The following is a 23,426-nucleotide window of genomic DNA, read 5'->3' on the forward strand; positions in this document are numbered from 1 at the left end:
CCAAATTACTTTTTATGAAGGAAAAAATGTCTAAATTTTTAAATGTAGAATTTTAAAAAATTAATATAATTAATTTTTGGAAAAGAGCTAATATGAACAAATGCAGTTATTTTAATAGTGCTAACCACTAACACTGCTTAACAGTGTTTTCTTTTTTTTTTTTTTTTTTTTTTGTAGAACTGCATATGAATGGGTAAATCCAGCTGCTTATGGACTTGTGGTAGTAACATCATCAGAAGGAAGAAACCTACCTTATGGCCGCTTAGAAGACATATTAAGTCGTGATAATTCAGCTTTAAATTGTCATAGCAATGATGATAAGAATGCCTGGTTTGCCATAGACCTGGGTCTCTGGGTGATACCATCAGCATATACACTTCGTCATGCTCGTGGTTATGGGAGGTCTGCACTGAGAAACTGGGTTTTCCAGGTATCCAAAGATGGACAGAACTGGACTTCTTTGTATACCCATGTTGATGACTGCAGTCTCAATGAACCAGGGTTAGTTGAGGAGTCTTTTGTAAATTGGAAAACTCAATAAAGAGCTTTGTCTATTTTTATAACTGTGTTCTCTTAGAACTCCCTTTGTGAGATATTGAGGCAAGATTTTCTTTCTAAATATATCACTTGATACCAAAACTTTGAAATACTGACTTTGTCAAAACTTTGTCAAATGCTTTAGATTAAACATTGGTAGAAGCTGAGCCTATTTATTTAAAAAGAAGTTAATATATCACTATATGTGTGTATATATAGCACACTAGTGAAAACAAAAAAAGAATTAGGTTTTTACTAAACTCTTCATATGTTCACGTAATATATGTGAATGTTGAACAAATTAACAGTGGCTATTGAATTACAGAATTATGGTTATAGAATTATGGCTGACTTAATTTTCTCTTATTTTTATGTGTCTCTTTCCTAAATTTTATATGTTGATCATATGTTAAAAAAAAAAGTCAGCATTATATTTCTAAAAAATTTAGTTATGATGAAGTTTAATTGTACATTGCAGTGCATTTTGAGGAACAGAGTGAGGTTTAATTACTTCTTGTATTTGATATAGTATGGAAGGAGCTTCTTAACATTAGGATTACTACATAGTATTTTCAAGCTTTAAAGTTACTATTTTAATATATCATTAAAAATTTTACAAACATTTAAAAAACCTTTTTCATCATAAAAGCGTATTTGTTACTCATAGAATTTCTTGTCTTATTTCTTTGAATTTCATTAATCATAAATCGTTTAATGTTGTGAGTCAAATTAATAGTATACATTTAAATGTTTCATTTTTAATTTATTTTCTTGGCTGCTGCTTTTCTCCTTTGACTTCTTGATTCTTGTATGACAAACTGTTGACCGAATATGAAAATTTATTTTCCTGTTGTTCTCTATTATGTAAAAAAATCTTAGGCACCTTAAGCAAACATCTTTTTTGTATGTTTTAAAACATTACATAATATTTTCCCTAACACATTCACAGGTCAACAGCAACCTGGCCTCTTGATCCACCAAAAGATGAGAAACAGGGGTGGCGACATGTGAGAATTAAACAGATGGGGAAGAATGCTAGTGGACAAACCCACTATCTCTCACTCTCTGGATTTGAACTTTATGGCACTGTAAATGGAGTGTGTGAAGATCAGCTAGGTAAAGAGATGATAGTATATTTTTCTAACTTACTGAAATAATTATGTTTATATAAAGTGATTTTGTTACATTTCTCTAACTTCTCCCTTACAGGAAAAGCAGCTAAGGAAGCTGAAGCTAATCTTAGAAGACAGAGACGTCTAGTACGCTCCCAGGTACTGAAGTACATGGTTCCAGGGGCTCGTGTGATTAGAGGCCTTGATTGGAAATGGCGAGATCAGGATGGCAGCCCACAGGGAGAAGGCACTGTCACAGGAGAACTGCATAATGGTGAGTAGGTGCTTAGCATTTGTTATGTAGAAACTGAATATTTCAGTAACAGAATACTTTGTTTTGTTATTTTGGGATAATTTTTAAATTGTATAGATGTTCCCAGGATTATGTGAAGAACTGATCTATTGATTTTGTATTTAAAATGGGGCAATCATTTATTTAGAAATAAGGAAAAATTTTTCATTCTTAGGTTTTGACTCAAAACTTATTGTTAATATTTTCAAGTAATTAATAAGCTATCATAAAATGAATACCCTAGACACACTTTCTGCTATTTTTGGTTCTTGCTTTTTTTTTTTAGTTTATTATTTATAAGTTTCTATTGATACTTATCTTAATGTCTTACGCTTTTCTTTATCTTGTTAGCTTGGCAGGAATCAGGCAATAACTTCAATTATAAGTCATATAGAAGAAAAAAGCATTAATGTTTTTAATTAAATATTTTTTAGTAAAGCATAGAACGAGAATTGTAGCCTTTTCATTTATTAGTAAATTATAAGATACTTCACAGTGTTTCTCAGTCTACCAGTTTTCTTTGGGTTATTAAACTTTCATGTTTTGTGTTACTGTTTAAAATCAAGCTCATTTTTAACTCTTCATTTTAAGAAAGTCTATACCCATTTAAATTGCTGTTAACTCCTAGAAGCAACTATAGGGCTAATTTTTTTCTTACAACATAAAAGACTGGTTTATTAGTGGATAATTTGCCTAACCAGTAATGGGTTCTTATGAATTTTGGTTAGCATTTGAAAAAAAAGATAAGTAAAATGTTCGTATTCTCAGCTTACCAAATATTGAAAGAGATGTAATGAAAGTGACAATGCTTAAGAGAATGACTAAAGCTTGATATCTAAGTGATAAGGGCATTTATTTAATTAAACTCTTTGATTTCACTGCATTTAAGATTCTGTTCCTTAAATTACCTTACTATTAAATTACCTTACTATTAAATGAATTTCTGTTTAGTCATACCCTGATTGCAAATCAATGTCATCATAGCAGATTTACAGTGAGTGAGCATGTATATAACTGCTGAGATTCCAAAAAACTAGTAATAGTTGAGATAACAGTAGTTCTAGTCTACTCAGAAATTTCCAGTGTTACTATTTTTAGGTATCTTAATGATACTTAGTTACTTTGTTTCCCCTAAATTGTTTGGCTTTTAAGTATGAGGGCTAGTTAGCAATATGTGAATACAGTGTGCTTTTCTTGAGATGGAATCAAGTGAAGTGACTGCATAGGAAAATTGGAATCTTAATTTCAGAATTTAGCATATAATAAAGGCTTTTTTTCTGCTGATCTGACCAAGATGGAGAAGTCACACCTTTATGTTATGGAGGGTTCTTAGCTTTCAGATATTTAAGCCAAACATTTCTAATAATGGCTAGTTATTACTGACTTTATCTTTTTATTTATCTTTCGAGCATGGGAGGAGTTCAGAGTTTTGTATCTATACATATGCTTATGGATAGTGTGTATGTACTCTTTCTTAGTTCCCCTTGGTGATTAGTTTAAACACATTCTCAAGCATAATATGAATGGTTTACGTTTTAAAATTATTTGTCCATGTTATGTCTGTTAAATCCCTTTCCTTTCTAAAGAATCTTTGTGTTGGTAGGAATATCCATTTTTTTATTTATTCCACAAATATGAGTACCTACTATGTAAAGGTACTTTGTTAGACTTCAGATGTACAATGACCAACAAACAAGTATGATCCCATGCTTTCTGGGTAAAAACAGATAAACATAAATTTACAGATTTTGATAAGTACTATGAAATAAGTTATCAGTATATTTTAGGACCAATTAATACAATACAAATGTAATTTTTATTTGGAATTGGGATATGTTTTTGAACTTTTTCCTTTTCTCACACTTTTCCGCGTTGCAGAAGAGATAGTTAAATGTTGGTTCTTCAGAGGTTATTTCAGCTTACAGAATAAATTGAGACAATTGAAATCTCGTCTAAACTAGATTATATAGATTGGGGGCAGTTTCCTCTCAAACAACATGTATGCTCATAATCCCCACAGGTAATTCAATATTGCTTATAACCCTCTGAGACTCATCATAAACATATATGAATTTGGCATGTGTGTACTCACATGCACATGGGAGTGGGTGTGTGTGGGGGTAAAGTATTTTAAACTTTAAAAAGATCTATACTTTAAAAAAATATATTTTTATGTATTGTTTTTTCCCTGAAGTGGTTAGCTTATAACACTAAAATAAGACTGTAAATTTTCTATTAATTTTCTTTCAAATAGGCAATTTATTTTATTACTTTTGAAAGTTAATAACCATTTTTTAAGAAGAATAAGTATCATTTTTTAAGTATAAGTAAACAGATTGTATGTCATTATGCTCATTAGATCTTTATACGTTATTAGCTTTATCATATAGGTTCTATCTAGTAAAAGAGCTTATCATACTTTAAAATTTTGTTTTTAGAATTTTATGTGCTTCTGCAAATTTATTAAACCTAATCATAAGAGAACTAAGTAACCACTGAACTTTGAGAACACAACCGAAATGCTAACTCAGTGTTATTTGAGCTAGTGACCTAGAATTTCTACAGTAATATATGAATATTTTGTCTGTCAATTACAGGATTTAGCCTAAACTTAGAAATTAATGGTTAAGCCAGCAGTTTTTTCTATAAAGAACATTTGACCACATAATCGTATTTAGCAACTAAAAAATCTTTTCCTTAGATTTCATCTATGCTTGCTGAAGTTGCAGTATTTTACCATCTGTATCAGTCTTTTTACAATTTTTAACAGTTCTTCCCCTTAAAAGATACCCCAATAGATGTAAACATGACCCTTGCTTTTGTTTTTAAATATGACCACAGTGAACAGTTAGGAAATGAGAGGGGAAAAAAAGGGAAGGATTTAACTTTAGTTGGTGGACCTTAGATGACTAGAAATGCAGAGAATTAACAGCACTGATGAAAAGCTGATCCCATATTGTGGAGCTACTGTCTGACACGCTCCTATCTGCTTTCTGCCGGGTCTCACAAACTCCTGTCCCTTTCCAGGCTGGATTGATGTCACCTGGGATGCTGGTGGCTCAAACTCTTACCGTATGGGCGCAGAAGGAAAATTTGACCTCAAGCTTGCACCAGGGTACGACCCTGATACAGTGGCATCACCCAAACCTGTTTCATCCACTGTTTCAGGCACAACGCAATCATGGAGCAGCTTGGTGAAAAACAACTGTCCAGACAAGACATCTGCTGCTGCAGGCTCCTCAAGTAGAAAAGGAAGCAGCAGTTCTGTGTGTAGCGTGGCCAGTAGCAGCGACATCAGCTTGGGTTCGACCAAAACGGAACGGAGATCAGAAATTGTAATGGAACACAGTATAGTTTCAGGAGCTGATGTCCATGAACCAATTGTTGTTCTTTCATCTGCTGAAAACGTCCCTCAAACAGAAGTAGGGTCATCTTCCAGTGCAAGTACCAGCACGTTAACAGCGGAAACGGGAAGTGAAAATGCTGAAAGAAAGTTAGGCCCTGATAGTTCTGTTCGCACTCCCGGGGAGTCTAGTGCAATATCCATGGGAATTGTTAGTGTTAGTTCTCCTGATGTTAGTTCAGTATCTGAATTAACTAATAAAGAAGCAGCTTCACAGCGGCCCCTTAGCTCTTCAGCAAGTAACAGACTGTCAGTGAGTTCTTTGTTGGCTGCTGGGGCCCCTATGAGCTCTAGTGCAAGTGTACCTAACCTGTCCTCAAGAGAAACATCTAGCTTGGAGAGTTTTGTAAGGAGAGTGGCAAACATAGCACGGACTAATGCCACGAACAACATGAATCTAAGCCGAAGCAGCAGTGATAACAACACTAATACTTTGGGGAGGAATGTGATGAGCACAGCAAGTAAGTGAGTTTTTCCTTATGGAACCCAATGCTTTTTCCACTGTGAGGGATGCAGAGTAGGATTTCTTGTTCAGTGGGTTCTGGCTGCAGTCTTCAGATCATTAACCATGTTAGATACAACTATGTCAAATGTGGCACTTCAGGAATATGAGGTTAATAAGTTCAGTAGAACCATGATGTTTTAAGAATTTGAATCAGGTGCAATGTGATAAAGAACCTTTTATCATGAAAGGATAAAACAGTAACACTTCTGTTTTTCACTCCTCTATGATAAATTGTTAAATACAGTTGCAAGAGGAAATGGTGACTATTAAATATCATCATAGTCACCTGAAATCAGAGCCTAACACTGGCATAATTTTTGCTTAGGTCCTGGATTGATCTTGGCTTCTGAAAGTTTCTTAATTCTAAGTTAAGCTACTAATGGGTCAAAGTAATTCCCTTGGAAAATATCATTGGGAATTATTTCCTTGCCTGTTTCACTTATTTAAAAAGCTAGGGTTAATATTTTTAAAAATAATAGTGCTATGAAAACAAGAATTTTTAGTTGGATTTCAGTTGGGTTCCCAAAGTTGTTGCTTTTCAGCCTTTTAATGATTAATGTTTCATTACCTTGTTCTTTTTTTAAATATACAACGTAGTTTTTCTAAAGTTTATACAATCCCACCTGTTTGTACTGATTTGCTTCATTTTTATCTAATTTAGCTTCACCTCTTATGGGTGCTCAGAGTTTCCCAAATTTGACCACACCTGGTACTACATCAACTGTGACTATGTCAACATCCAGTGTTACTAGCAGCAGCAATGTAGCTACAGCAACAACAGTTTTATCAGTTGGTCAGTCATTAAGTAATACTTTAACTACCAGCCTCACATCCACTTCCAGTGAGAGTGACACAGGTCAGGAAGCCGAATATTCCTTATATGGTAAGTTACTGTTTAAAATATTTAGATATTTGTATAGTGATGCTTTTATTACATTTTTCTGCTGGATTGTTTTTCACTTTCGATTGGAAAAGGATTATTTTCTTTTCCTGCAAATATAGCATCTTCATATATGATGAAAAACAGTGATATGAAGGACTGTTAAGAAATTATCTGATTATAGACGTCTAGGAACTTGTGTGTGTCATCCTTTTTTTTTGCCTTTTGTCACTAATAAAGTTTTATTAGAGGAATCATAGTAACAGAGATATTTGACCCCTTTATCAGAGAAGAATAAAAGAGTGATAGATGAATAAGCTTTGTAAATTGATAGTCTTTGTATGTTGTAATATTAAAGGAAAAACACTCCTGTGTGTCTCCTGTACTTCCAATTCTCTGCTCATGGAATGCTTCACTTCTGGCACCTCTGATTACCAAATGTCTGTGAAGTTTTTTCACATCGGCTGGTGTCTTAATATTTAACTCAATTCTGACGTTACCTATCTAGAGACAGTATCAGATCCCATAGGTTAAAGTCTCAGTTCTGCAACACTGCCCACCCCTCGCACCCATTTAGACACTAAACACAAGTCCAGGTTGTCATCTGTGATTCTGACTGGCTATGAGTTGGAGTTTTCCACGACCCTTTCCTTGGGTTTGATTAATTTGTTAGAGTGGTTTACAGGACTTAGGAAAATATTTTATTTACTATATTACCAGTTTATTATAAAAAGGATGTATCTCAGGAACAGCCAGATAGAAGTCATGCATAGGGTGAAGTCTGGAAGGGTCCCAAGCACAGGAGTTTCTGTCCCCTTGGACATTGGGGACTGTCAACATGTTTATGTCTACCAACCTGGAAGCTTTCTGAACCTATCCTTTGGAGGTTTGTTTTGTTTGTTTTTTTTTTTTTGGAGGCGTCACGATTTAGGCACAGTTGATTAAATTATTGGCCAGTAGTGACTGAGCTCAGTCTCTAGTTTCTCTCCTTTCCCCAGAGGTCCAGGGGAGGGGTGGGATGAAAGTTCTAACTCTCCAGTTGTGGATTGGTTCCACTAACAACTGGCCCCATCCTTTCATTACCTAAGGGCTTTCTGAAAGTCTCCTCATTAAAATAACTGGTTATGAATAGTAAAAAAACACCTTTATTCTTATCACTTAGGAAATTGCAAGAGTTTTAGGAGTTCAGTGCCTACAACAAGACAAAATTTATTTTTCTTATTATAAATCACAATGTCACAACTCTTATCAAGGTCTTTTGGAAATTATTGCTTATTTAGGTAACATTCAAATTTTTCAAATTAATTTTTGCTTTAAAGGATTTATAGTTACATTATTATGGCTTCCATGGTATATAATCAGTGATAAAACCATTTGATTAAAGTATGTTTCTAATCATCTTATCTTAGATGATTATCTTTATTAGAAAAATAAAACTTTTTTTAGAAAGAAAACAAAGAAGCAAATAAAATCATCTAGTCCCTATCTCCCAGAGATAACCACAGTTGTTATTTGATACATACCACTTGTGTGTGTGTTTCTATTTTTTTTTTTTTTTAACAAAAAAGGATTGTAACCTTTCCGGACAGCTCTTTTCACTCAGTACATTTGAAAATATGTTCACATTGTTGGATGAGTTTCTACAACATTTGAAATGGCTGCCAGATATTCCTCTGTTTGATTATTTGATAATTATTTAATAAATTCTCCATCTTGGATATTTAAGTTACAGCTTTTCATTACCATCAACATTGTTGTGAATGAGCATCCTTGAATTGTGTATTTGTGTATTTCCTTAAAGTAAATTCCTAAAAGTAATTACTGAATTTCCTTCCCCAAAAGTTGTATTCCCATCATTATTGTTTTGGAATACCCTTTACCACACATCCTTGATCATACTGCCTGTTTTTTTCAAAATCATTTTTGTTAATTTCAAATACAAGAAGATGTATATGGATATATTTTAAGTACTATTTTATGTATACCTCATTTTGATATGTTCTTTTTTCTGAGAATGTGACCTCTCCTTCTCCATGCCTATATGTGTGTAGCAAAATGATGATGATTGTTATACCAAAGTGTTGTAAATTCATTGAATAAGGTTTTCTACTTTTTTTTTTCTCATGGAGGCCCTCTGCTTCTCCTTGTTAATATGTTAATTTTAAGCTTTAGTTCTAGATCACGTGAAGGTTAAGTTTGTGGGTATGCTAGTGGGAAAGAATTTTGAAGAGTTAGGGCTACTGGTTGCCTTTTAAAAATTATTTTGAGGTGGTTAAAACTTCCTTTTGTACATTTCTAAAACAGGACTCTCTGAGAGTGCTGCTGTATGAAGGAGCAGAGTAACACCTTCCTTATAAAATAAGTTACATATATGCAAACTTTTACTGTGTTATGTTTTCAGGGACATGATTTGATTCTGTAATATGGTCAAATCTATGCAGTAAGGAGCTTTTTTTATGTTCCTCTAGTCTGATAAAGGGAAGATGATGAGTTAAATATAAACCTTTGACTTCAGTGAATTGTAACATATAAGAGATGGAATTTATATATGTATATATATTTTTTTCTCGTTTAAAAATAAACCAAAAGGAGAATTGATTTATTTTGTGTACTACCATATCATGTTCATGAGAACCAGTACCTACCTAAATTGCAGGATGGTACTTTACATACGGTAGGGATGATATATTTCATCAAACTTAAGATGCCATTAATTATAAGATTTATGTCACTAAGGAAAAAATTTTGCCAGTTTAGCTGTGACCTCCCGTTGTTAGACACATTCTGATTTCAGAATATTGAAGTGTTAAAAAAAATGTGTACCTTAGAAACTAATGGAATATAGTATCAGGCCTCTTTCTTCTACAAGCCATTCAGAAGAAGGCATTGAATTTTTATTCCTATGTAATTATTAGACTTAGGGAATTATATTTGGCTCAGAGACCTACAGATACAAGTTTTTACTAAATAATTATAAATTTTTTTCTAGATATTCTTTTGAAATATAGAGTATATATGTCTTTTTATCCATAGGAGGTTTTTTTCTTTTAGATCCAGAAAAACTCCTGTTTTAATCTTACTCCTTTTTATTTTCAGTTCCTGTGGGGAACAGCTTCTCAGCATCTTCATTATGTGATGCAGTGTCAGTTTGACCTGATCTTCACCAAAGGGTGAAGGGGAGAGATCCTAAGAAGGGAGACAAAGGGATTCAAACTTATTGAACTTTTTTATATGCTAGATAATTTGGATAATATGAAAGATGGTACCTAACATTATTCCATAGTAAACAGGCATTAAGTAGTCATTATCATTAAGTAATCTGCTAGGTCATATAGGTAAATTCAGGTCTTGCTGATGAACTTAATTCTGTTCTTTTCTCTCATAAGATCTTTTTCAGTTTATATTTATATATTCATCTGTTTACTTTTTAAATTATTTTTTAAATTTGGGGGGGGCGTAGTAATTAGGTTTACTTACTTATTTTATTTTTAAAGGAGGTACTGGGAGTTGAACCCAAGACCTTGTGTATGCTAAGCATGCGCTCTACCACTTGAGCTATGCCCTTCCCCCTCATCTGTTTACTTTTTAAATGCCTCTTTCCCTTCTAAGCTCCATGGGGGCTCAGACCATGTCTATTTTGTTTACAATTATATATACCTGGTGCCTAAGACAATTCTTGTCACATAGTAGGAACTCAAAAGATATTTATTGACAGAGCAAATGATTCCAGTGTTCTCCTTCCACCATGTTATATTTTCTGTGACTTATGCAGAGAATGATAATAGGATTGTTATTGTTAACATACCCCATACTGTTGAACTTTTATGTTATGATTTTGTAGATAGAGATTCAGACTGGCCATCCCTTATCCCATGTTGTTTTCTGCCATGCTTGTGACTGTTTACCATTGTTACTCATCCTGTATGTGTGGTGGTGGAAGAAAAATGGCATTACTAAATGTGGCCCTTACACTTGTCCCTTTTGAATTTTACTTTTGTATTATAAAACCTATACACAAATTTACTTTGTTAATGCTTTGTTGATTGCATTAAGAGTAAGATTGCTGGTTTTGTTTTCCAGATTTCCTTGATAGCTGCCGTGCCAGTACTCTGTTAGCTGAGCTAGATGATGATGAGGACTTGCCTGAGCCAGATGAGGAAGATGATGAGAATGAAGACGACAATCAGGAAGACCAAGAATACGAGGAGGTTATGGTATAGAGAGTTCCCCATTCTCTTCACTAAGATAGCAAGTTAATAATTAAAATGAGAAGAGGAAAAGCAAAGTCCTGGTTAAACTTTGATGCAAGAAATATGGCACCAGAATGAAAATTGTGGTTAATTAAGAAAAGCACTTTGGGGGGAGGGTATAGCTCAGTGTAGAGTGCATGCCTAGCATGCACGAGGTCCTGGGTTCCATCCCCAGTACCTCCAAACAAACAATAAATAAAAAATCTAATTACCTGCCCAACAATAAATAAATAAATAAATAAATAAATAAATAAATAAATAAATAAGAAAAGCACTTTTAATCTGAGCATTTATGATACTATTTTTTAAAAGAAAATAAGTTCGTTTTATTTGAAAAATACTATAATGCCACATGCTGATGTTTTAACAGGTTTAAAAGTTTGAAGAGCTGCACTAGTCCTAAAGAATATAATTTTCATGGTTCTTCCACAATAGTTACACTTAGAGTTTTTTTGGTACCTGCTGTTTTACAAGTAGAGCCTGTGTGTTATCTCATCAGTCCTTACACAGACCTATGAGATAGGGGCATAGAAAACATAATTTCCCCTAATTTTTTTTAACTGAAGTACAGTTAATTATAATGTGTCAGTGTCCAGTGTGCAGCACAATGTCCCAGTCATGCATGTACATACATATATTTGTTTTCATTTTTTTATTAAAGGTTATTGTAAGATATTGAACAGTTTACTATGCTATATAGAAGAAACTTTTAAAATCTATTTTTATATATAATAGCTAACATTCGTAAATCTCAAACTCTCAAATTTATCCCTTCCCACCCCCTTTCCCCAGTAACCGTAATTAATCAGAGTTAAGTAGAAAAGTAGGACCTAAGCATAGATAGTATGATCAGAACTCCTAGTGTATTAATTACTATGATTGTCTTCAAGTTAACTTTTGCCTGAAAATGTCTTTTTTTTCTTTTTTGAAAATGTCTTTTATTATAATTTCTTGTATTATTTTTATTTCTCTTTATAAAATTTTATCAGATTAAAAATTTTTTTTGTAAGTTGAGTTTTAATGAGGTGGAGAACTACAGGAAATGCTTTTATTATATCTTGTTTAGAAAACACATAGAACAGCATATTTCTTTGAAGGTTAATATGTGATGCATGATGAATTTAAAACGTTCAATCTGTAACTTTTCTGAAGATGGCTAATGAATATGAAGTTTTCTAATGACAGTTTTGGTAATATGGGTTGACAGTTTCAGGTCAAGGCTAAATAAGGATTTATATGGATCAAATAATTAGACAAGTCTCTTCATATTTTCTTATTTCAGATTCTGAGACGTCCATCCCTGCAGCGTCGAGCTGGCTCCCGCTCTGACGTAACGCACCACTCTGTCACCTCACAGCTACCACAGGTCCCTGCTGGAGCAGGAAGCCGACCTATTGGGGAGCAGGTAATATCTTCATGTCTGTCTTCCCTATAGTGTATTTTTTACCCTTCCACAATAAAGTGTCAACTAAAATGCTTAGAAAAATACACAGTGTGGGCAGGGTAGGGGCAGGAAGCTATCAAATAGAGTTAAGAAGAAGAAATTTAACCAGCTGCTTGGGTTCCATATTCCAGATGGAGTCTATGATTACTCTGCCATACTTCATAGAGAAGTTTCTTACTTGAAGCCCCTTTATCTTGGCCTTTGGGTAGTAGTAAACACATACTAATATGGTTAACAGTTATTATCTAAGATTATAGTTTTCACAGTAGTAGTAGAAGTAATAGAAGCATTAGTCTATTAGCTAAGATTTATTTATGATTACCTACGCGCGAGTCACTGTTTACATGTATTAACTAATTCATTGCCTTTTAGCAACCCTTTGAGGTTATTATTAGTCCCAGTTTTCAGATGAAGTGATTGCTGAAGGTCACATGTAGTTTTAGATCCAGGAAAAAAACCCTAGACATTCTGGTTCCAGAGCTGTCAGATGTCAGTTTGATTTGTTATAAAAGTTAATTATGTATTTTAGGGATTATATGTACGTATGTAAGCACATATATAATTATTATTTGAAAATTATTATATGAGATAGCTACAATATTTAAAATTCATTGATCTCTTTTTGTTGATACTAAAGTGAAGAAAATACTCCTTAAAAAAACTTTTATTATGGAAATTTTCCAACATGGTAGAAGTAGAAAGATTAGTGTAATGAATCCCCAAGAACCCATCATTTTACTTTTAATAGATCAACCCTTTACTGATCTTGTTTGATCTGTTTGCCCCATAGTAATTTAAAGCTACTCCCAAGCATTATATCTGTTTTGTGTGAAATTATGTATTTAAAAATAATTATATGTTCACAGAAAGTTGCAAAGATGGAAATATAGTATGTGCCCTTTGCATAGTTTCTTCCAATGGTTACAGCTCACATATTAGAGTACAGTATCAAAACCAGGAAATTGACATTGGTACAATGTATGTGTATGGTTCTTTGTCATTTTATCACATGTGTAAGTTTTTGTAACCACCACTAAAGCAACTTACTTTTGATAAGCTTCAATCATCAAGAAATGTATGTACCTATACATGTTTATGTTGGCTCATCTTGTGCATAAGAAATAAGACTAAATAAGGACATATAATAGCTATGAAGAATTACTTAATATATACCTTATTTTATAGATAGCACATCACTTTTGCACTAGTAAAGAGATTTATCTTGTAATGTTTGTCTGTATGTGGAATTTTATTTTAATAGGAAGAAGAAGAGTATGAAACTAAAGGGGGACGCCGGAGAACATGGGATGATGATTATGTGCTAAAGCGGCAATTTTCAGCTTTGGTTCCTGCTTTTGATCCTAGACCTGGCCGTACTAATGTCCAACAGACAACTGATCTAGAAATTCCACCCCCAGGTACAGTATATTTTAGTTTTTGTGATTTAATTTTAATAGATGCTAAATAAAGTAGTTCTGTATACTTAGAAAAGTAGGGTATTAGTTACATATGCAGGGTAAAAATAAAAGATTTCAGGAAAAACTGTGTATCAGCCACAAATCCTTAAAAATTAGAAATTTTTTTAGAGAAACAGATTATATTTTAAAAACACTGTGTTTTATATTTGTTTAAGTCTTAAAGCAAGGCCTCATTTAAAGGTAGACAATTTGTATTCTGTTTTCTACTAGATCAAAATTGCTAAGGATTATTTCTGTTCAGCTTTTACTTTGAAAAGCTGTATAGTGATTTTAGTTATGGCCCCTGGAGTCAGTCAGCCTCGGTGGCAACTCCATCTCTTTTAACCCTGTTTCGGGTATGGTAGACACACTAATGGATGCCCCAAAGATTTTAGGTCCTAATCTCCAGAATCTGTGAATATGTCACTTTAACATGACAAAAGAGACTTTGCAGATGTGTTTAAATTAAAAATCTTGAGATGGGAAGATTATCCTGGATTATCTGGGTGAGCCCAATGTAATCACCAGTGACCTCATAAGAGGAGACAGGAAGGTCAGAGTCAGAGAAGGAGATTGGACCATAGGAAGCAGCAATCAGTGATGAGGGGTCATGAGCCAAGGAACATGGGAAGCCTCTGGATGCTAGAGAAGGCAAGGAAATGGAGTCTTCCCTAGAGCCTCCAATAGGAACAAAGCCTTGCCAACCCAGTTTAGATTTTTAGCCTCTAGAATTATAAGATAATATGTTTGTGTTTTAAACTACACAGTTTGTGGTAATTTGTTACAGCAGCAATAGGAAACTAATACACTGGTCAAATCTCCTAATCTATGTAAGCATCAATTTCCTCATCTCTTTTATGGGGAAAATAATGGTTCTTGTTCAACAAGATAGTTAAAAGGATTAAATGAGGTAAAACATACAGTGTCTAGCATAGTTCCTAATTTGTGTCTTAATAAATGTTAGCTATTGTAGTCAGTGTATTATCCTTAAAGAAATCTTAATGTTAAATGTGGGATGTACTTTTTACTTGAGAAAGATACTTAATGATAAGTATGAAAGTAAGTGCACTTTGTAGTATAAGGCAGTTAAGTATATAATGTAGTATAATATGGTGAGGTTGGGTAAAGGCTGAATCAAGATGTTCCAAGTTTCCTTCAAAAAGGAAAACCTATTTCTAGGGAGTATAAATAGGTACAGATTTTTGACAGACCTCCTTGCCAATATATTTCATGTTTTTACTACTACAAATTGGTACTAAAATATTACCTCTGCACCCAGATTTGTACATTGATAACCATGGAAGTACTGTCACAAAATTGGAAATGACCATTATATCTGATAATAGGGATATGATTCAGTTAAAGTACAATGGGATATCTTTCAGTGAGTAAAATAATACTTTATAGGACTCTATTATATGAGGAAACAATTCCTGAGATAATAAACGAAGAGAGAGTATACCACCAAATACAGTATAAACTTAATTATATTTGTGTATGTGTGTGTGTGTGAGTGTGTTTTTAACTCACAACCCACTCATTCAGTGTAAGCAAAAGTTTGACAAGTCTTTAAGTATCCAGTTTTCTCTGGATTTAGAATTATGAATAATTTTAGTTTTCTGATTTATAAAAATGTTCTGAAAGACAATTGGCATGTGTTTCCTAATAAAAATGAGAGATTCATATCATATGCATAAATTCTACTCTAGTGCTTTCTTTAAGTAACCTAGATGTATTATTTCCATTTTCAAAAAACAAAAATGTTGAGGCCAGAAAAATCTTAAGTAGTTGACATCTTTAGCTAATATATGGCAGAAGGGTTTAGATTTCATGTAACCTTGTCTCCTAGTGCAGTGTTCTTTCTGGACTGCTTGTTTTAGTCTGTTCTTCACATTTCCTATATTTTTAGGAACACCTCATTCAGAACTCCTGGAAGAAGTTGAATGTACTCCATCACCTCGATTAGCCCTCACTTTGAAAGTAACAGGTCTTGGAACAACTCGTGAAGTTGAATTACCACTAACTAATTTCAGATCAACCATCTTCTATTACGTACAAAAATTGCTTCAGTTGTCCTGTAATGGCAATGTGAAATCAGATAAACTTAGGCGTATTTGGGAGCCAACATACACGTAAGAGATTTTATCTTAATATTTTAAGTAGATATTTTCATAGTATATGAGCCAAGAAGTATTGTATTTCTATATGTTGTATTATAGGAACAGAAAAGATTTAGTTCTTTTGGTTTACAGGAATAGAGAAGAGCACTTCTGACTCCTGATGTAGAAGTTAAGGCTTACAACCGGAAGGAACTTTAGAAGTAATCTACAGTGGTTCATTATGTAATAATCATTGAACTCTGACTGGGATTGTGTATGAAGTAGTAAATATTTTCTGTTTTTTGCCTTGGGGTCTGTGAGTTAAATCTGCTTCTCTTTGTTCATTCATTCATTCATTCATTGAACAAATAATTATCAATGACTTTGGGCAGATTTATTTAACATTTTAGCACCTCACTTTCTAATCTGTAAAATGAGAGTGATTGTGAGGAATCAATGAATTAATATATGTAAAGTAGATTCAGTACTGTCTGGGATGCAGAAGGTGCTCAGTAAGTATTACCGATAATAATATTTATTATTTAATAAATTAAAGAATTTAGTGTAATTTAATAATATAAATAATTATTATATTGTAATCATCCCTTTATAACTTTACTTTTTTTAGTTTATCTTCTCATCTTCTGTTAACATCATTGATAATCCTATATAATGTCTGATAAAGTAATCTAGATCCTTTTAAGGTAAAATAGAAAGTCATCATGACATTCTCCCCCTTCAGTTTTTATTGGAATATAAAATTTGATCTCAGCTGCCTTACATGAACATAAGGGCTCTTGGCTCTTGTTATTCTTATCCTTTCCATGTAGACAAAGATGCAAACACATTTTATTTTTACAACAATATATGAAAGTTATAATACAAGATAAAGCAGATTATTCACATCTTTAAAAGTTCTAGATTTGATGTATGTTTTCTTTGCCCTAATGCTGAATTTATAAAACAACTCTTTTCCGGGAATATGATGTCTACTACTTTCCCCTGTGTTTAACAGATTAATATTTTTCTTATAAATGCTTCCTGAGTTCAGTATTTAATATAAGCATATGGCTAATGAATAACCTCATTTATATATATTTTTTAAGAATTGAAGACTTATTGGAAATAACCACAAATCATTTGACTTATGAATTAATTTGAATAATATCTTCATGTTTAGAATTATGTACAGAGAAATGAAGGATTCTGACAAAGAAAAGGAAAATGGAAAAATGGTAAGTTACTTTTAGAAAATGGGTCTTACTCTTAGCTACTTAGTAAAAGGAAAACAAAAACAAAAACTAACTGTTTCAAATGAACAGCTGAGGGAGAAATCAGCACATGGGATTCTTTAAGTTAAATGCATGATTATAAAGCTACCTTACATAATGCATGTGAAATAGCATAGACTTTATAATCAGGAAAGGCCAACATTTAGTTTTTCCTGTTATAGGGTTGTTGGTCTATAGAGCATGTGGAACAGTACCTTGGCACTGATGAATTACCAAAGAATGACTTGATAACCTACCTGCAGAAGAATGCAGACGCCGCTTTCCTGCGCCACTGGAAATTAACTGGCACTAATAAAAGTATTAGGAAAAACAGAAATTGTTCTCAGCTCATAGCTGCATATAAGGTATATATTGGCATCAAAACACTATTTTGATTGGGAATGGCTTTGTGCTGTTTGCAGCTTTTTAAGTATTATTAAGGAAGAGAAATTCATGGGGACATACTAAAAATGAAGTTAAATTAATATTGTTAATATGCCAATGCTAAAATTTCAAATATGGTTTGTGGCATTGGATTTAAGTACATAGTTTTAATTGTGGCTTATAGTGGTTATATTTTATTTGGAAATTTTATTGGTTTAGAACACATTGAACTTGAGTGATACTGTTTTTATTTAAAAAGAAGGCAGTTCTTTGAAGAGTATCAACCTTTTCACAGTAATACACAGTAATAGGATGATATATTGCTTTTCTTGAAAATGATTAATGGCTAGTTTTGCTAATGTTTCTATAGGACTTTTGTGAGCATGGAACAAAGTCTGGGTTAAACCAGGGGGCCATTTCTACTCTTCAAAGTAGTGATATTCTTAATTTGACAAAAGAACAACCTCAGGCCAAAGCAGGCAATGGACAGAATTCTTGTGGAGTAGAAGACGTCCTTCAGCTTCTGCGTATTCTGTATATAGTTGCAAGTGATCCTTATTCAAGAATATCCCAAGAAGGTCTGTAAGAAGCCTTGTTTCGTTTCTATGGCATTTTAAAAAGTAAGTCAGTTTACATTTTTATTAATTTTATTACTTTTACAGAAGGTGATGAGCAGCCTCAGTTTACTTTTCCACCAGATGAATTCACTAGCAAAAAAATTACAACAAAAATTTTGCAGCAAATTGAGGTAATAAAATTAGATTATTGAACTCTTCAATCTTTCGGACTTTGAAAGTATTGCCTCTTCTTCCTTTTCTACCTCCCACCATCTCGCCTGTTAAGAATCAACTCCTTTTTTTTTTTTTTAATAATTGCCTTAAAACATTATTTGTTAATTTGCAGGAACCATTGGCATTGGCAAGTGGGGCTCTGCCAGACTGGTGTGAACAATTAACCAGCAAGTGTCCTTTTCTAATACCATTTGAAACTAGACAGCTTTATTTCACATGTACAGCATTTGGTGCATCAAGGTAGGAAGTACATCCTTTTATATTTTTAGAATAAATGTATTTTTAATGTTATATAAGCTCAAAATGTGCAAATATACTTTATGTCAAGACTGATGGAATATATTGTTTTTTTTGTAAAGAGCTGTCAACATTTAAACGTTTCTTTTTTGTTTCCAGTTGGAAACAAAAAAGAGCAGTGTGGATTAAATACTGTGTTTTCCATCAGCTGCATTTATTGTACAGTATTTAAGTAGTTTAAATAAATGATTAGTTGCTGAAATTGCCAAGAATACCGAATTAAATGCTTGTAAATAGGTTTAATAACATTGAAATATATCTTCTGGCCATGATTTTTCTCTTACTACCATCTAACATACTATACATTTTACTTATTTTCGTTTTTCTGTCTCCTTCACTAGATGAAAGTTTTGTTTACTGCTCTAGCTGCACTTCTTAAAGCACATTGTAGGTGCTCAGTAAATATTTATTGAATCATTGAATACCCAGAGCACTTTGAAAATAGATATAAAAATGTTATAATTTAAATGGAGCTGCCTGTTTCCCTGATACTGTTGTACCATTTTATACCATTTACAAAGCATTTGTACACAGACAACTACAGGCCCATTGTGAGAAATGGCATTGGTTATGATTTCTATTTTATACATGAGGAAATTGATTCTCAGAGTATATAGCTGATTGGCCTGAGATTACCAAAAAATTGTAGCACTCATGAGAGTAGACCTTTCATCTTCTTATTCCTAATTCAAGATTCTTCTCCTACCCTAGATGGGTTAGCTCTGCATTGTTTAAAAAAAAAAAAAAAGTTTCAAAATCACAATACTGTTTCAATGGTGGCTTTCAGTTAGTATCACAGTAATAAAGATAGCTTAGCCATTTTCTACTTTCTGTGATTCAGGACATACTTGTTTATATTTCTACGTTATTATGAGTTCGTCTGTATTTTTATGTTATGTGGGGTTGGGCCACAAGACCTTTATTTTGTTCTGTTAATTGCTAGAATAAAGAAGGAAAATACAGACTCAGTACTTTCTCAGTTTGTTTAAGGAAGATTATAATAAACGAGGTTTATGTATTTTAACTTAAGAGAGGAAGCAATAATGTATGCAATAAAAAAGATTAGTATATTTGATCACCTGATAAAATACTGTTTTTAAAAAATTGTTAAATTGTTGAACAGTGTTGCTGGTTATTAGTAGTACATTCAATTGTTGCTGTCTGCTATAGCTACATAGATATTTTTCTATTTCAGAGCAATAGTATGGTTACAAAACCGACGTGAAGCCACTGTGGAAAGAACAAGAACAACAAGTAGTGTAAGGCGAGATGATCCTGGAGAGTTTCGAGTTGGTCGTCTTAAGCATGAAAGAGTAAAAGTTCCACGTGGTGAATCATTGATGGAGTGGGCTGAGAATGTCATGCAGATACATGCAGATCGGAAGTCAGTTCTTGAGGTATGTCTGATTTCTTTTAGTGTGCAGGAATGACAGAGAACCAATCTGTATCTTCCACTGCATAAAAACTGCATTAAATAGAAATATAGAGGGATTTCTCTGCCCTCTGTGCAAAAGGCCACACTGCCTCTGACAGAGCATCTCTCATAAGAGGATGTCAGCTTACCTCCTAAGGGGTCAGGATCTTGTGGCTTAATGAGCAAAAAAGAATATCTTCACTCTTGAGGTGGGGAAGTGGTCTTTTGAAGTGAAGGACGCTACTCATTTCTTATCAAAGCCTGAACCAAATGATAGTACTCACAAGATTCTTTTCCATACTCCAAATTTTACCTTTATATTAAGCTATGCTACTAGATATCTGCTTCTTTGGAGCACATGTGTTTTGTAATACCGTTTCGCTTAAATTGTACTTGGTATTATATCATGGGCCTTTGTTGAAAGATGTTATAGCAAATGGCAGTATGAAATTAAATATGTATTTACTGTAGAGATGTTACTGTGAACATTTTTGATTATATACATATTATTCCTTGTATATGAGAGACAATGAAAAATACCTCTTTTGTCACAGATGTCAGTCAGATAGTTTGTTTATTTTTTGATCACAGACTGATCATGACAGATGAGATACATCTCTAGAAAATTTATAAAGATTACGGCTATCACTTTAAAATTTCTTTGCCTTCGGAGAGGGTATAGCTCAGTGGTAGAGTGCATGCCTAGTATGCATAAGGTCTTGGGGTCGATCCCCAGTGCCTCCAATAAAAATAAACAAATGAATAAACCTAATTACCTCCCCACCAACAAAAAGTAAAAAATAAATAAATAAAATTTCTTTGCCTTCATCTTATTTTTCCTACCTATATGTTCCTGTAACCTAGATAATCCTCAGTTACTATTGGTTTGTTTTTTTTTTTTAACCATGGACTGAATGTTTCTGTAAGTTGCCTCAAATCATTTTTGCAATACATAGAGATGGATAAATGCCTTTAAAGTGATTGCCGAAAGTCAGAAATAAGTGGAAGAGTTTAGGTTTTGGTGTCACATAGACACACATACAAACCTATACACCATCATTTCCTCAAGCTAATGATTTAACCTCTTCATTTGAAATTTGGTTTCCTTTGGTGTGAAAAGTATAACCTATTTTGTAGGGTTGTTTTGAGAAGTAAATTGATTATGAACAATGCTCACCACAGTGTTTAAATATGGAATAGTGTACAACAAATCAAGTATCTCTTCTCTTCAGAAAAATTAGAATAAGACTTCTGTGTTTTCTATTATACTGCTGCTATAAACAAGGTATATTACAGTAGGACTAGATTTTGTCAAGAATGGAATCATTTTTGCCTTTTGCTCCCTTGCCTTCCGAGACGGCCCACACACTTGTCTATGGAGTGTGTATCTGCTTTTACTTTAAGCTAAGTACCCAACCCCACACCTTGTGGCCTTTCTCTTGCCTTCTGAGACAGCCTGCACTCTGTCTACTGAGGATGTATCTCTCTGAATAAATCTACTTTTACTCCAAAAACAAACAAACAAACAAAAGGAATGGGATCATTTAAAAACAATTTTTTTAAGCTCACTGTCCCCCATAATTTTTTTTTTCCATATTTAGGTTGAATTTTTAGGAGAAGAAGGAACTGGCTTGGGACCCACATTAGAGTTTTATGCTCTGGTGGCAGCAGAATTCCAGAGAACTGACCTGGGAGCTTGGCTTTGTGATGATAACTTTCCAGATGATGAATCTCGTCACGTAAGATTTATTTCCCGTTTTGTGATTTGATTTGCGATTATGCTTTTGGAAAGTTAAAAATAAGTTATACTTTCAGAATATAAGCCAGGCTTTCTGACTCTCCTTTTATTTTTGAATAATCTTGATATTATTAAAATGTTTTAAAGGATAATATTTAACAAAATCTATTTAATAATATGTGTTTATAGATAATTTAAATAGCTAAATTAAGATGTTTAATGTTTGTGGATCTTTTAATTTTATTTGCATTTCTCCTAAAAAATCAGGTCGATCTTGGTGGTGGATTGAAACCTCCCGGATACTATGTGCAGAGATCATGTGGACTGTTTACAGCACCATTTCCACAAGATAGTGATGAGCTTGAAAGGATCACAAAACTCTTTCATTTCCTTGGAATTTTCTTGGCCAAATGCATTCAAGACAATAGACTTGTGGACTTACCTATTTCTAAACCTTTCTTTAAACTTATGTGTATGGGTGACATTAAAAGCAATATGAGTAAACTGATTTATGAGTCACGAGGTGATAGAGACTTACACTGTACTGAAAGCCAGTCTGAAGCTTCTACAGAAGAAGGTCATGATTCACTCTCAGTAGGAAGCTTTGAAGAGGATTCAAAATCAGAGTTTATTCTAGATCCCCCCAAACCAAAACCCCCCGCTTGGTTTAATGGAATTTTAACTTGGGAAGACTTTGAACTAGTAAACCCACACAGAGCCAGATTTTTAAAAGAAATTAAAGACCTTGCTATCAAGAGGCGCCAGATTTTAAGCAATAAAGGTCTTTCTGAAGATGAGAAGAACACAAAATTACAAGAACTAGTGCTGAAGAATCCATCAGGTTCTGGGCCTCCACTTAGCATAGAGGACTTAGGGTAAGCTTTATTTATATGTGTGTGTATATATGTGTGTGTGTGTGTGTGTGTGTGTACATTCCTCAGTCTGATGGATCAATAAGTTCTAAAGCTTTTGTTCCTTTGTCCTAATTTGCAGTACATGAATATACAGTCTGTTTAAGAACAATTATATGCTATAGGAAATACTGATTCTTGATTTGAACCTTTGATTTGTTAATATTATAGAGATAACACTTAGAATACTGGAATAGAGTTTAATCATCAAATATCTAGATTATCTGATTTATCAAATATGATAAATACATATGTATATCTTGTGTAAAAAGTCCAAAGCCAATATTTTGACAAATTCATTAGCTAATTAATACATGGAGCCTACTTGAAAAAGCTCAAAATAGTTTGCTTTGTATGTAAGCCTTATTCCCAGTGGCTGCATTATCTAACTCAGATGCTTCAGATCTTTTGATAAAATTCTATTAATTTATATACATGTGATTATTTTACCCTTGGTACATTTAACTGTGATGCTGGGTTGACTGCAAGGCTTTGCTTTCTTTTCCTTTCTTCTTCTTTCTTTGATGATAGTGTTGAGAAGTTGTGTTTGATAAATCATTACATATTCAACGTTTGATTTGGGATAGGGTAACAATAAAACATGAATAACTTTAGTAAAGTAATAGTTTCATGCAATCTTT

The 23,426-nt window shown here is 33.3% G+C and overlaps 1 protein-coding gene across 10 annotated transcripts in view; it reads left to right on the plus strand.

Moving 5' to 3' along the window:
• HECTD1 (HECT domain E3 ubiquitin protein ligase 1) overlaps window positions 1-23,426 on the plus strand; it is an 82,185-nt gene that overhangs the window by 53,981 nt on the left and 4,778 nt on the right. The window contains exons 22-38 of one of the 10 annotated variants that reach the window (XM_074365677.1): window positions 178-501; window positions 1,487-1,653; window positions 1,747-1,923; window positions 4,969-5,805; window positions 6,511-6,732; window positions 10,810-10,937; window positions 12,262-12,384; window positions 13,685-13,841; window positions 15,790-16,012; window positions 17,160-17,214; window positions 17,433-17,615; window positions 18,005-18,212; window positions 18,297-18,382; window positions 18,538-18,665; window positions 19,918-20,119; window positions 21,738-21,875; window positions 22,142-22,749. In XM_074365677.1, coding sequence (XP_074221778.1) covers window positions 178-501; window positions 1,487-1,653; window positions 1,747-1,923; window positions 4,969-5,805; window positions 6,511-6,732; window positions 10,810-10,937; window positions 12,262-12,384; window positions 13,685-13,841; window positions 15,790-16,012; window positions 17,160-17,214; window positions 17,433-17,615; window positions 18,005-18,212; window positions 18,297-18,382; window positions 18,538-18,665; window positions 19,918-20,119; window positions 21,738-21,875; window positions 22,142-22,749 — 3,966 coding nt within the window. Of the gene's footprint in view, window positions 1-177; window positions 502-1,486; window positions 1,654-1,746; window positions 1,924-4,968; window positions 5,806-6,510; window positions 6,733-10,809; window positions 10,944-12,261; window positions 12,385-13,684; window positions 13,842-15,789; window positions 16,013-17,159; window positions 17,215-17,432; window positions 17,616-18,004; window positions 18,213-18,296; window positions 18,383-18,537; window positions 18,666-19,917; window positions 20,120-21,737; window positions 21,876-22,141; window positions 22,750-23,426 lie in introns of all 10 variants that reach the window. The other 9 variants (XM_074365679.1, XM_074365676.1, XM_074365678.1 and 6 more) reach the window with 9 other exon arrangements.

This window comes from Camelus bactrianus, chromosome 6 (assembly GCF_048773025.1).
Source record: "Camelus bactrianus isolate YW-2024 breed Bactrian camel chromosome 6, ASM4877302v1, whole genome shotgun sequence".
In the NCBI taxonomy this organism is placed as follows: domain Eukaryota; kingdom Metazoa; phylum Chordata; class Mammalia; order Artiodactyla; family Camelidae; genus Camelus; species Camelus bactrianus.